General features: G+C 46.3%; 1 protein-coding gene across 2 annotated transcripts in view; it reads left to right on the top strand.

Moving 5' to 3' along the window:
• LOC120318055 (striated muscle preferentially expressed protein kinase-like) overlaps nt 1-13,111 on the top strand; it is an 83,096-nt gene that overhangs the window by 47,705 nt on the left and 22,280 nt on the right. Inside the window, exons 1-2 of one of the 2 annotated variants that reach the window (XM_039365285.1) lie at nt 701-1,540; nt 6,347-6,418. The exons of the other annotated variant lie outside the window; for it this stretch is intronic. Of the exons in view, the coding sequence (XP_039221219.1) occupies nt 1,500-1,540; nt 6,347-6,418 (113 nt within the window). The 5' untranslated portion in view covers nt 701-1,499. Of the gene's footprint in view, nt 1-700; nt 1,541-6,346; nt 6,419-13,111 lie in introns of those variants that run through there. 2 annotated transcript variants of the gene reach the window in all.

Here is a 13,111-nt window from a genome sequence, read left to right as displayed (position 1 = left end):
GATTCTCTGGGCCCTGGAGAATTGTCTTTCTAGCGCCAAATGTCTCCTCGAGGCCTCTCGCTCAGCTGTTTTGGAGGGTCCCCTCTGGGTAATGTGCTTTGTTTTGGCCTTCTTCTTCCCCCCCACATGAGATTCTGTGGATCTGTGCTTTTGTTGTTGTTGGGAGGGGCAGTTGGGGACCCTGTATAGCTGAATGCGAGACATTGTCTGCCATTGTGGCCAGGTACCCCGAGTAGGCAATACCTGGAGTGGGGAAAAAAAACTGCACGCAGATCAGTTGCAGATAATTGAGGCCTGCAAGCCTTATTCTGCATAGAAACAATGGCTGGACAGACAGGTTCCTTTTGAAAGGAAGGATCCTGTAGGGCAGTGACTAAAGGTCACACTAAGGAACACTGGAACACTGGAACAAATTCAAATTTTTCTCCCTCTCCTCCACCAAGTGCAATGGATGCAATGTACCCAGGCTTATTATAAGGATAACTTGTTGGAGTAATGAATATTTTTCCCCAATATGTGGCTGTTAAAACAGACCACAGGGTGTAACGATAAGGTATCTCTCACATTCCTTCTCTACCCCTCTCTCTCCTTCTTTCTTTCTTTCTTTCTTTTTTTTAAATTATATTGTAAAATATATAAACTGTTGGAAAAACCTCCGAGTGGATGACTCACCTAAAATGGAGGTTTCAGCAAGTACACCCAAAATGGCTTCTGAACTGAAGGCCACGCCTTCCAACTGATAACTGCCAAAAGAACCACGAGGCTCAAAATGGCGATTTTTGCCCCAACGGGAGCTCTGCCGGCTGAGGTAAATAGTGGAGTGGTCAGAAAAGGCGTGAATCTACGCGTTGGGCCCCCCCGGACAGCGCGGCTTTCCCTAGCGACTCTGGGTTGCCGCGGGCTAAACAATGCAGCCAAAAACCCAAGGAGGGGGGTGTTTCTGAAGTTATTTGGAGATCTTTTGCCTCCCTGTATTGCCCTCTGGAGAACTGCGGCTCTAACGGCTGTTCGGGCCTCGGAGCCTTGCGCGCCTCAGCTGATCAGAAAGAGGAGCGCGGCAAGCGCTCCCAACAACTCCGGCTGTTCCCCGCAACTAAGGCCCATTGTTAAGTAACTGTGGCCTGTCGTTAGTACTTTCGTGGGATACTCTCACCACTCTGCGGAAAAAAGCCCTCAGGGAACGGAGATCTGTCGGGCGGCTCAGAGCTCCGAGCCAGAAGTTGAGATCGACTCCCTGTGAATTCTTTGGCCAATTTTGCAATTTGGCAGAGAGAGAAGAGGATTTTATCTCTAATTTTGCAGTTATGTCAGGAGCTAAATTCTTTGCTGTTAACGGGCTTGAGACTAAGTCAAAACTGGAGTCACGCCCAAAGGAGGGGTGTGGCCAAAAGTTTGACCTAGTCTGTCGGGCAGGAAGGCTGTCATGAAACACATCCAGTGGACTCTACAGCCATCCTGCTGGAGAAAAGCTGTTACTAATAAAGACTATTGTGTTCAAGATGAGCCTCCTCACTCTTCATTACTCTCAGGACATAACAAGGTGGGTATTTATTTCCTTTTTCCTTAGCTTGCCATTGGATTTTTTTTTTTTTTTGCAATCTCTTATTATTGCCATGTTTTTACTAGCTCAGCAAAAATGATAGTTTGGTCATAACGGAAGCTTATGTACACATTCCGATCCTTCCCGAGCACCGCAAATTTCTCTGGTTTTGTTACGCGCACCGGCATTTTCAGTACAAAGCACTCCCGTTTGGCCTTTCCTCGGCCGCACGGGTGTTCACGAAGATCTTAGCGGTAGTATCTGCCCATCTGAGAATGATTCCTGTGCACGTTCAATGCTATCTGGACAATATCCTTATCCAGTCCCACTCCTTCTGCTCGGCCCAGTCGGACCTGGCACTCACCATCAGGACTCTTCAGGTTCACGGATTCTCCATGAACTTCCAAAAGAGCCACATGGTCCCTGCAAATCGCCCCCTTTGAGTCATAGACTCAAATCTTTGTGAGGTCTTCCTTTCCCAGGAACGCCGGGACAGCATCCGGACCCTCATATGCCGGGTTCGAAGGGAGAGAGTAGTTCCTTTAGTCCAGCTGTCACAGTTGCTGGGGAAGATGGTCTCCTATATGGGGATCATTCCATGGGCCAAGTTGCATTCCAGAGAGCTTCAGTGATTCCTCTCCCCTTTCAGAAGCTGAATATGAGCTCTTCCAACAGGAGAATAAGGGTCCCACACTGGACATTGTTGTCCCTTCTGTGGTGGACCTCCCTGGCACTGATCAAGGGATCCTTCTTCAAAGAGCCAGCCAGGCTCACCTTGACCACAGACGCCAGTTTATTTGGCTGGGGGGTTCACCTCCAGTCGCAATTGGCCCAGGATCGATGGTCCCATTCGATCTTGGCCACAGTATAAACTGGCTAGAATTCAGGGCCATTCATCTCGCCCTTCTCCACCATGGTAGCAGGACAACATGTCCTAGTATTAACAGACAGCATGGCGGCAAAGGCACATGTAAACAGGCAGGAAGGGACCGATCCAAGTTCCTTATGCTTGAAGCCCACAGTTTGAACTGTTGGGCAGAAGCAAATCTTGGCTCCCTCAAGGCAGAGCATATATCGGGGGAGGCGAACCAACAAGCAGATTCCCTGAGCAGATCTACGGTGGACCACTAAGAGTGGTGCTTGGACCCAGCTATTCAGGGAGATCTCGGACAGATTCGGTCAGCCCCAGTTGGACCTGTTTACCTCCCCGACCAACTCCCATCTACCCAGGTACTTCACCAGATTCCCATCCCCAGGGGCAGAGGAAATGGACACTTCACAGCAGGTGGCCCAGGAAGTTGCTGTACCTATTCCCTCCCCTCCCACTGATTCTGGCAACCATACACAAGTTGCACCTTTCTCAAGGGGGCAATGAATGCTAGACCACCAGAAGTTCGTCGCTACCCCTTTTGGGACCTGCCACAGGTTCTACAAGCTCTAATTTCAACGCCATTTGAACCCATCACGTCTTGTTCCTTAAGACTCCTTTCACTGAAAGTGGCATTCCTGATTGCAGTTACGTCAGCTAGACATATTTTGGAGCTGGCTGCCCTTTCTGTTAGGAATGACCTGTGCACCTTTCATGAGGACATGGTGGTCCTTCGCTTAGATCCATCCTTCATTCCGAAGGTCAACACCTGGTTTCATAGGACCCAAGAAGTGGTACTTCCCAATTTTTGCCCCAATCCATCCCATAGGCTGCAAAGAAAGTGGCATAAACTGGACGTATGCAGGGCCCTGCGTTGTTACGTAAAACGAACCTCTGCCTTCTGCAAGTCAGAGGTCCTGTTCGTGTCCTTCCAGCCCTCACACCCCATTGTGCACAGTTGATGCTGCAGGGCACGGGCAGAGCGCGTGACCGCCATAGTGCTGCTGGGCTGTCTGGGCAACCTGTGGCAGGCCCTGGAGGCAGTGAGTGGCCCTGCAGACAGGTGGGGTGGGAGATGGGGCGGAACAGGGGCAAGGCAGGGGTTGGAGTGGGGACGGGGCCAGTTTTTGGGCACTCGGTCTCTAAGAGGTTTGCCATCACTGTCCTAGATTGTCATGTGAAAGGTAAGTGTGCAAAAGGAAAAGGAGTTAACACACACATGTACACAAACACACATGCACACAGAATCTGATTGCATAACAGAGATAAATTAGTTCACCAGTGACATACCCCTAGTTATCCTAGATTATAGTTTGCAAGTGTGCATAAATAAAGAAAAGGGTTTACACACACTCACATGGATACACATATGCATGAGCGTGTGCGCGCGAGCACACGAACATGCACACACACACAGTTTTCATAATGTTATAGTTCACTAGAGAGCTATCCCTGGTCATCCTAGATTGTGTGCAAAAGGAAAAGAAGGAGTTAACACACACACTCACAAAAAAACACACACACACACAAAATCATACACACAGAGTCTGGTTCCATCACATAGATAAATTAATATACTAGTGACATGTCCCTGATTATCCTAGATTATTGAGTGCAAGCTACGTGTGATAATGAAAGGAAGCGTTAGAACACAAACATTGGTTGGTTGTTCGTCCATTGATTTCGATGAGGACCTTGACATCTTGTGGGTTATGGGCCATCAATGATGTGTCCGTAGGTGGCTAATAAGACCAATGTTGGCACGGAATGTTCTGCCACATACTGAGGGATTGGGGATATATATTGTGTGAAATTTTTAAAACTTTTAATTAAAAAAAAACCTCCAGTGGTTTAGAAAGCTTTCTGGCTGCCCTTGAGCATGGCTTTTAAAAACAAACTGTAAAGGGGTGGGTATTTATTTCCTTTTTCCTTAGCTTTTCATTGGAAGAATAAAATAAAATTTTGCAATCTCTATCATTGCCATGTTTTTACTAGCTCAGCAAAATGACACTTTGGTCAATGTTTGCCATAGCCAAAGTTCACTTTTCTTCATGTTTCCTCTGTCCACATCTGATAAAAACGAGGGCACAGACTTTGTTTCTGACCTTCAAACAAGCAAAGCTAATGGTGAAGCCAGATTCACTCAACAATCAGGTTACCAATTAATTAATTGCAGTGATTCACTTAGCAACTGTGGCAAGAAAAGTCATAAAATGGGCAAAATTCACTTAACATTTGTCTCACTTAGCAACAGAGATTTTGGGGTCAATTGTGGTCCTGAGTTGAGGACTAGCTGCATTTTTGCTACCCAGAAAGGAAGAATCCCTTATCTGGAATTCCTCTGTCTCTTCAAAAGCCCCTTAGCGCATTTCACTAGGAGCCTCAGATCAACAAGTTTGGAAAATTGAAATGTGACATACTTCTGGTTATCCTAGATTATCATGTGCAAGCTAAGTGTGCACAAATAAAGAAAAGGGTTAACAGTTCATTTGTCCATCGAGTTCGATGAGGACCTTGACATCTTGTGGATTATGGGCCATCAACGATGTGTCCATAGGTGGCTGATAAGACCAATGTTAGCACGAAATGTTCTGCCACATACTGAACAAAGCAATGTAGACACTGTTACTTCAGCATTTACAGCTCTGGCTTTGCGGAGTGCTCGCTTTTCTTGTGCCAAGATAGTCCTTCTGTGTTCATATGTCTGGCAACCCTGGTACACCAGAGTACGCCATGTCGGTCGATCATGCGCCAGAAGTTCCCAAGAGGTGACATTAATATCCAGGGACTTGAGATAGGCTTTCAGTGTGTCTTTGTATTGCTGCTTTTGTCCCCCCTGCAATCATTTTCCTTGAGAAAGCTCACCATAGAAGAGCTGTTTAGGGGTGCAATGATCTGGCATCCTTACAACATGGCCTGCCCAACGCATCTGGGCTTTCATCAACAGAGTGTAAACTGATGATAGGCCTGCTCTGGAGAGGACATCTGTGTCTGGTATCTTATCCTGCCACCAGATCCTCAGAATTCTATGAAGGCAAGTCATGTGGAAGTATTCAGTTGCCTAATGTGCCTCCTGTACATTGTCCAGATCTCACTAGCATACATCAGGGTAGTTAACACTGCTGCCCGGTAAACTTTAAGCTTGGTAGCAAGACTTATTCCACGGCGGTCCCACATGTTAGTCCACATGTTAGTGCCAGCATGCAGTCTTGCTTAACGCTGTTAGTAACAGGGAAGGCCTCTGAGGCTCCACTATTACTCAGAACAGGAGCCACCTTGCCATCATGGAACTGCCGTACCATCAGAAAAAATCTGTTAGGGCACCCAAACTTCGACATAATGCGCCATAATCCTTCATGATTAACTGTGTCAAAAGCCTTGGTGAGATCCACGAAGGTTGTGTATAGTTCACGATTCTGCTCCTGACATTTCTTCTGGAGCTGTTGAGCTGCAAAGATCGTGTCCACCGTGTCACGCTCTTTGTGGAAACCACACTGTGTCTCAGGTAGTATACCCTGTTCCAGATGGTCAATCAGGCAATTTAGCAACACTCATGCAAAGATCTTGCCTGCAACGGAGAGAAGCGATATTCCTCTATAGTTATCGCAGACTTGTTGTTAGAGAATTTTAATTTCTCTATTGGTGAAAAATAAATCAGAAGCTCTCACAGTTGACTGCATTTAGCTGATTCAAAATAACTTCTTTATATTCATATAAAAATATTTATAATACCATACGTTCTTCTTTACAGCAACATAGCTCAATTGGAGACTTCTTTCAGAGAGATACAGAGACAAACCTGAGACTGAAAATCCAGCTCCTAACTCAATACTATTTTTGCACAGACTCAGTAGCACTTTTCACTTTCACTGTGTTACCACATGACTCTTCCTGCTCATGAATATTCCAACACTTGTTGATTTCCTTTCCTCTTGTAGAGGTGCACGATGGACGCGTCTTTCAGTTCCTGGGGTATGGAACCTTGTTTCCAAAAAGATCAGAACAATTGGGTAAGTTTTTCAACAAGCACAGCACGACCAGCCTTATAGACATCTGCTGGGATTGTGTCAGATCCTGGCGCCTTACCACTGGAACACTGACTGATGGCCTCTGATGGTAGGGCATCCAGGCTATAGCTGATATCCACCCGGGACATCCTGTCAATCGCCTCATTATTGATGGTGGATGGGCGGTTTAACACAGAGTGGAAGTGCTCAGCCCAATGCTGTAAAATCAGGGTCTTCTCAGTGATAAGAGTTGCACCACTCTAATCCAGTAAAGGAGAGCTTCCCAAGGGCTGAGGTTCATACAGGGATCTAAGGGCTTCATAGAACTGTTTGATATCGCCTCTATCAGCAAACCTCTGAATTTCATCTGCTTTGGCACTCAGCCAGGAGTCTTGCATCTTGCGGAGCTTGCTCTGTACAATCCTGCGAGTGTTTATAAAAGCATTTTTCTTTGCAGCTGATGATGGGTCATTTTGATGAGCACAGTAGAGATGGTATTTTTCAGCAAGTAAGGCCTTAATCTCTTCATTGTTCTCATCAAACCAGTCCTGCTGCTTCCTATATGAAGGTCCAAGAACCTTAAGTGCAGAAGAGTGCAAGATATCCTGGAAACATTCCCTTAGCCCATTTCACTAGGAACCTCAGATCAACAAGTTTAGAAAATTGAAATGTGGCATACTTCTGGTTATCCTAGATTATTATGTGCAAGCTAAGTGTGCGCAAATAAAGAAAAGGGTTAACACACAAACATGCATACTGTCAGAATCCAATTATATTTCATCTCTAGTTATCAAATATAGAAAACCCTAATTCTGCCTTCTCTGGATTCTGCCATAAGAGGGAGAGAAGGGGGAGAACAAAGGGGCTTTATGGCCCTCACTTCCTTCAGTATACTTCTAAGGAACTGAATGTGTGTATTGCAAAAGAACTAACCATAAGAATGGGGCCATTTTCCTTTCATGTAGTTTCTTTGAAGTCTCCATCCAGCCGGGCAGTAATGAAAAGGGGGTGGAAGTGTAATGCCTGAGACTGTCGCTGAAAGAGGGGGTTGATTGGGTGGGGCTACTGGGGAACCCCTTAAAACCTTGAATTGGAGAGCTTGGACCCCAAGTCCTGTCTAGAACGCCTGCAATCATTTTCTCTTAATAAAGGATTCCTGTTGGAAGAATTATTCCAAGAGTTCTGTCTTCTTAAGATGCAAAGTGGGGTGGGTCCTTACATTAGACAGGACTTGGGGTCCAAGTTACATTACATTAGACAGGACTTGCAAAATTAATCCACCTGGAAGGGAGACCCTTGCCGGGGGATTTTGCAAAAATTTACCATGTCAGACAATGGAGCAAGAGAGGGGGGAAACTCCCTGGAAAGAGAGCCGCTGACCCAGTTGGAACCTTGCCAGATGTTGGGATCCGAGAAGTCAGAGTCCTCAGGAGAAGAAGTGGTGGAAACACAGGACCACAAGCGTCGCCGGTCAATGGGCGTTGAAAAAAAAATGAGTGGGGAAAGGAATCAAGGAAGGTGACTCTGAGACGGGGGACCAAGAAACCAGAATGGAAGCAGGAGATGGAGAAATCCCTGCACGCAAATGAAGAGGGAGAAAGCTGGGCACCGTACTCAGACTGGATCCTAGAGAAAGCTATTGACCTGATGAAGAGAACTCTCAGCTCCCTAGGAGAGGAGAATCCTGAGCCTACGGCTGCCCCAGCTCCTGGAGCCGCAAAGGGAGACACACTGAGGGGGACGTGGAATCTGCAACCCCGGGGACATCTGCTGATCCAGTAGTCCCTAGCCCCTACTGGACCACAGATGGCAATCTGGACGGAAGACACTACCACCAACAATGGAGGTATCGATCCATTCCAAGACGTCCGCCGTTGGAGGTGAAATTCAAAGGGGAGCCAATACGCTTGGAGTTTTTCCTAACCCAAGTCCTCAGCTACATGGAGGAATACGGGCAGGACATCCCCAGCGACAAAGCCTGCATCCGGATCGTGCAGTCTGCTCTGGATGGACCGGCTGCAGATTGGGTGGTGAACTTGCATGACTCCAATGCCCCAGAACTCAGTAACTTCAACCGTTTCATGTCCTCTCTGAGAAGATGATTTGAAGACCCCCTGGCTGATCGCAAAGCCTGTGAAAGGATAAAAATGATGAGGCAAGGCAAATGCCCGGTGGCTGAGTATACACAAGAATTCCGGGCTATTGCCAGCAAACTGAATTGGCCAGAAGACATCCTCCTTAGCCATTTCAAAGACGGACTAAATTATGATCTATATGATGCTTGCCTGCCCCGAGGGGACCCACACCAACTTGAGGAATGGTACATCTTGGCAGAGGAAGCAGAGATCGACATAGTGAAAAGACACTGCCGAGCAAAACAATGGAGCCGCCCCCCGCCTGAGCTGACACACGAACCGGTGAAATCATCGGCTACAGCCAAGAAGCAAATGGGGTGTTTCAAGTGCAGAAGAGAAGGGCATCGAGCTGTAGAATGCCGCTCCAAAGCCCCCCAGCACAACCCAGACAGATCCCCAATCAACAAATCCAGAAAGTCTTCAGCTAAGCCAAAAGAAACGGCCATGAGAATGATGGAAATTGCGGAACCCCCCACTTCTGCTCACCAAGGGGAAAGAACTCCAGCCTACACCGCAGGGCCGGTGGATGCCTCAGATGACAGCTCGGAGGGCGAACCCCTGGTAAGTGGACACATCACACCCATCCTCAAGACAGTGACTATATTAATTCCCCCCATGCCCGAAGCTGTGAAGGTGAAAGCCTTAATAGACTCTGGCTGCACCCGCTGCCTCATTAGCCCAACACTAGTGGGGAATCTGGGCATCCCATCCAGGAGACTGGAACAACCAATCTCATTTGGTCAGTTAGATGGATCCATAGCAGGGGGGGTGCCAGCTACCCTAGCCACTCTACCAATACACCTCTCCCTGGGCAAACATGAGGAGGACATAACGTTTGTGGTGACCCCAGGCATGGAATGCCCAATGATTCTAGGGATGGAATGGTTGAAAAAATGGAACCCTTGGGTAAATTGGAGGACGACAGAAATCAAATTCCCAAAGGGGGACCCTATGGACTTAAAATCCGAAGGGAGGCTACCACAATCAAGAATAGAAAAAGCATCCATAGGAGAGGAAAAAGGATTAACAGAAATACCAGAGGAATATAGAGACCTTGCTGAAGTCTTCAGTGAGGAGAGGGCGAATGAGCTCCCCCCCCACCGACCCACAGACTGTACCATTGAATTCAAGCCTGGGGCAAAACTCCCGAAGCCCAGATTATACTCCATGAGTCCAAAGGAGAAGGAGGAAATGGAAAGATTCATAAAAAAAACCTAGAGAGAGGTTTCATTGAGCCAGCCAAGCCTAAAGTGGCTGCCCCGGTCCTGTTTAGAGAGAAGAAGGATGGCTCTTTACGTTTATGCATGGATTATAGGGCCCTGAATATAATCAGTGAAAGCAACCTATACCCTCTGCCCCTCATGAAAGACATGCTGTCACACCTATCGAAAGGGAAAAATTTTTCTAAACTAGACCTAAGGGAAGCTTACTATCGCGTGAGAATTAAGGAAGGGGACAAATGGAAGACTGCATTTAACTGCCGCATGGGGTGCTATCAATTCAAAGTCTTGCCATTTGGATTACAAGGGGGCCCTGCAGTCTTTATGCAATTAATCAATGACGTTCTAAGGGAGCACCTGTTTAAGGGGGTCCTTGTTTACTTGGACGACATTCTTATCTTCACTGAAACAAAAGAGGAACATGTCAACCTTGTCAGAGCGGTTTTAAAGAAGCTGCGAGCCGCCCACCTATATGCCAAACTCTCAAAATGCAAATTCCACCAGGAAAGGATAGACTACCTAGGTTATTGCATATCCCCCCAGGGCATTGAAATGGACCCAGAGAAGGTCAAAGCAGTATTAGATTGGGCACCACCCCGCACAAGAAAGCAACTACAAAGTTTCCTGGGCTTTGCAAACTTTTACCGCCAATTCATCCCCTCATTTGCCCAGATAGCCTTGCCCCTCACTAACTTACTAAAAACGAAGGGAGCATCCTCAGTAAAACCTAGCCAGCCACTAACATGGACAATGGAGTGCCAAGCAGCGTTTGAGAGACTAAAGAGACTTTTTTCTGCCGAACCAGTACTAAGGCACCCAGACATGGACAAGCCCTTCGTAATACAGGCAGATGCAAGTGATGTGGCAGTGGGGGCTGTTCTATTACAAGAAAATGATGATGGAGTATTGCAACCCTGTGCATATACATCCAAGAAACTCACGGAAACAGAACAGCGCTGGCCCGTATGGGAGAAGGAGGCATATGGAATACATTGGGCATTGCTCACGTGGCGACAGTTCCTGGAAGGCAACAAAATCCCCTTCCAGGTGTGGACTGATCACAAAAATTTGGAAGCCCTGAAAACGCCCAGGAAACTCAATCCCAAACAAGCCCGCTGGTCCCAGCATTTTCACCAGTTCCAATTTAAGACCAAATATTTACCAGGGAGAAAGAACTTCCTGGCAGATGCACTATCTCGCATGCCTCAATATAACAGCGCACGAACCACAGACTCTAAACCAATGATGGCAGAGTCACAACTGGCAGCACCAGTAACCACAAGAACCCAAGCTAAATTAAAACCACAACTGGACAGCCAAACTGGAATTGAATTCAGAAAAAGTTTGGAAACAGACGAATGATTCCAGAAAAACAAAAATGTGTGCACAATGAGAGACGGGTTGCCTTGGGTAGGGGAAAAGTTATATATACCAACAACCCAAAGAGTCACTTTCATGCAGCTTTGCCATGACGCAAAATCAGCAGGGCATTTTGGATTTGTAAAAACTTTACACTTAATTAAACGGCAATTTTGGTGGCCATCAATAAAAAAGGACATAGAAAGTTATGTTGCCAGCTGCCCAACATGTGCATCTGCAAAGAGGTTGCAAGGGAAATCGCCAGGGCTATTACAACCAGTGGCAAATCCCTCAGCCCCCTGGAGGGAAATAGCCATGGATTTTATAGTGGAATTGCCAGAAAGCAATGGGAATACTGTTATCTGGACAGTCACGGACTTGTTTTCCAAACAGGTGCACTTTATCCCTTGCCAAAAGATTCCCACTGCAAAGGCCTTAGCAAAACTTTTCATCCAGCACATTTACAGATTGCACGGAGCACCCCAAAGCATCATCTCTGATAGGGGAGTGCAATTTTCGTCTGCATTTTGGAAGGAATTTTTATCCCTCTTAGGGACCACTCAGGGACTGACATCTAGCCATCACCCTCAGACAGATGGACAAACAGAACATTGTCATTCAGTACTTGAGCAATATTTGAGATGTTTTTTAAATTTCCAACAAAGTAATTGGATGGACTTACTCCCTTTTGCAGAAGTTGCCTACAATAATGCAGTCCACTCCAGCACAGGCTACACTCCTTTTCAAATAGCCAACGGTCAAAGTTTCAGCCCCATGCCAGAATTAACCCCAAACGAACCAATGATCCCATCACTGAAAGAATGGATGGAAAAACTATAAAACACCTGGCCAATAGTTAGAAAAGCACTAGATGAAGCTAGGCAGGCATACAAAGCACAAGCCGATATAAAAAGGATTGAGCCTACACCATTCATTATAGGTGAAATGGTGTACCTATCTACAAAATACCTAAAGTCCCTACAACCCTGTAAAAAACTTGGACCAAAATATATAGGGCCTTTTCCAATTAAAAGAATCATAAACCCAGTAACAGTAGAATTAGAATTACCAAAAAATCTCAGGCAAATACACCCAATTTTTCATTGCAGCTTGCTGAAAAGAGAGCATCAGTCAGCTTTACGGCCAACCCCCCCCCCCACCTTCAATCATGGTAGAGGGTGAATAACACTTTGAAATAAAGGAAATCCTTGATTCTAGGAGATATCATGGAGCAACTCAGTATCTAGTTGCCTGGAAACACCTCCCTGCCTCACAAAATGAGTGGGTCCATAAATGTCATGTCAGAGCTCCGAAGCTATTGAAGAAGTTTCACACAGAGTACCCTAACAAGCTTGACTAACTTTTATACCTGTTTTGTTTCTTTCAGGTGGATCTCTCTTATTTTTGAGGGGGCTGGATGTCAGAATCCAATTATATTTCATCTCTAGTTATCAAATATAGAAAACCCCAATTCTGCCTTCTCTGGATTCTGCCATAAGAGGGAGAGAAGGGGGAGAACAAAGGGGCTTTATGGCCCTCACTTCCTTCAGTATACTTCTAAGGAACAGAATGTGTGTATTGCAAAAAAACTAACCTTAAGAATGGGGCCATTTCCTTTCATGTAGTTTCTTTGAAGTCTCCATTCAGCCGGGCAGTAATGAAAAGGGGGTGGAAGTGTAATGCCTGAGACTGTCGCTGAAAGAGGGGGTTGATTGGGTGGGGCTACTGGGGAACCCCTTAAAACCTTGAATTGGAGAGCTTGGACCCCAAGTCCTGTCTAGAACGCCTGCAATCATTTTCTCTTAATAAAGGATTCCTGTTGGAAGAATTATTCCAAGAGTTCTGTCTTCTTAAGATGCAAAGTGGGGTGGGTCCTTACACATACACACAGAGTGTTTCCATAATGTTATAGTTCACAGGTGAGATATCCCTGATTATCCTAGATTGTGTGCAAATGAAAAGAAGGAGTTAACACACACATA

The sequence above is a fragment of the Crotalus tigris genome, unplaced genomic scaffold (genome assembly GCF_016545835.1).
Source record: "Crotalus tigris isolate CLP2741 ecotype Arizona unplaced genomic scaffold, ASM1654583v1 scf7180000020019.1302030, whole genome shotgun sequence".
Taxonomy (NCBI): domain Eukaryota; kingdom Metazoa; phylum Chordata; class Lepidosauria; order Squamata; family Viperidae; genus Crotalus; species Crotalus tigris.
Note: the sequence above shows the minus strand (reverse complement) of the source record. Positions and strands in the feature narration are given on the sequence as shown.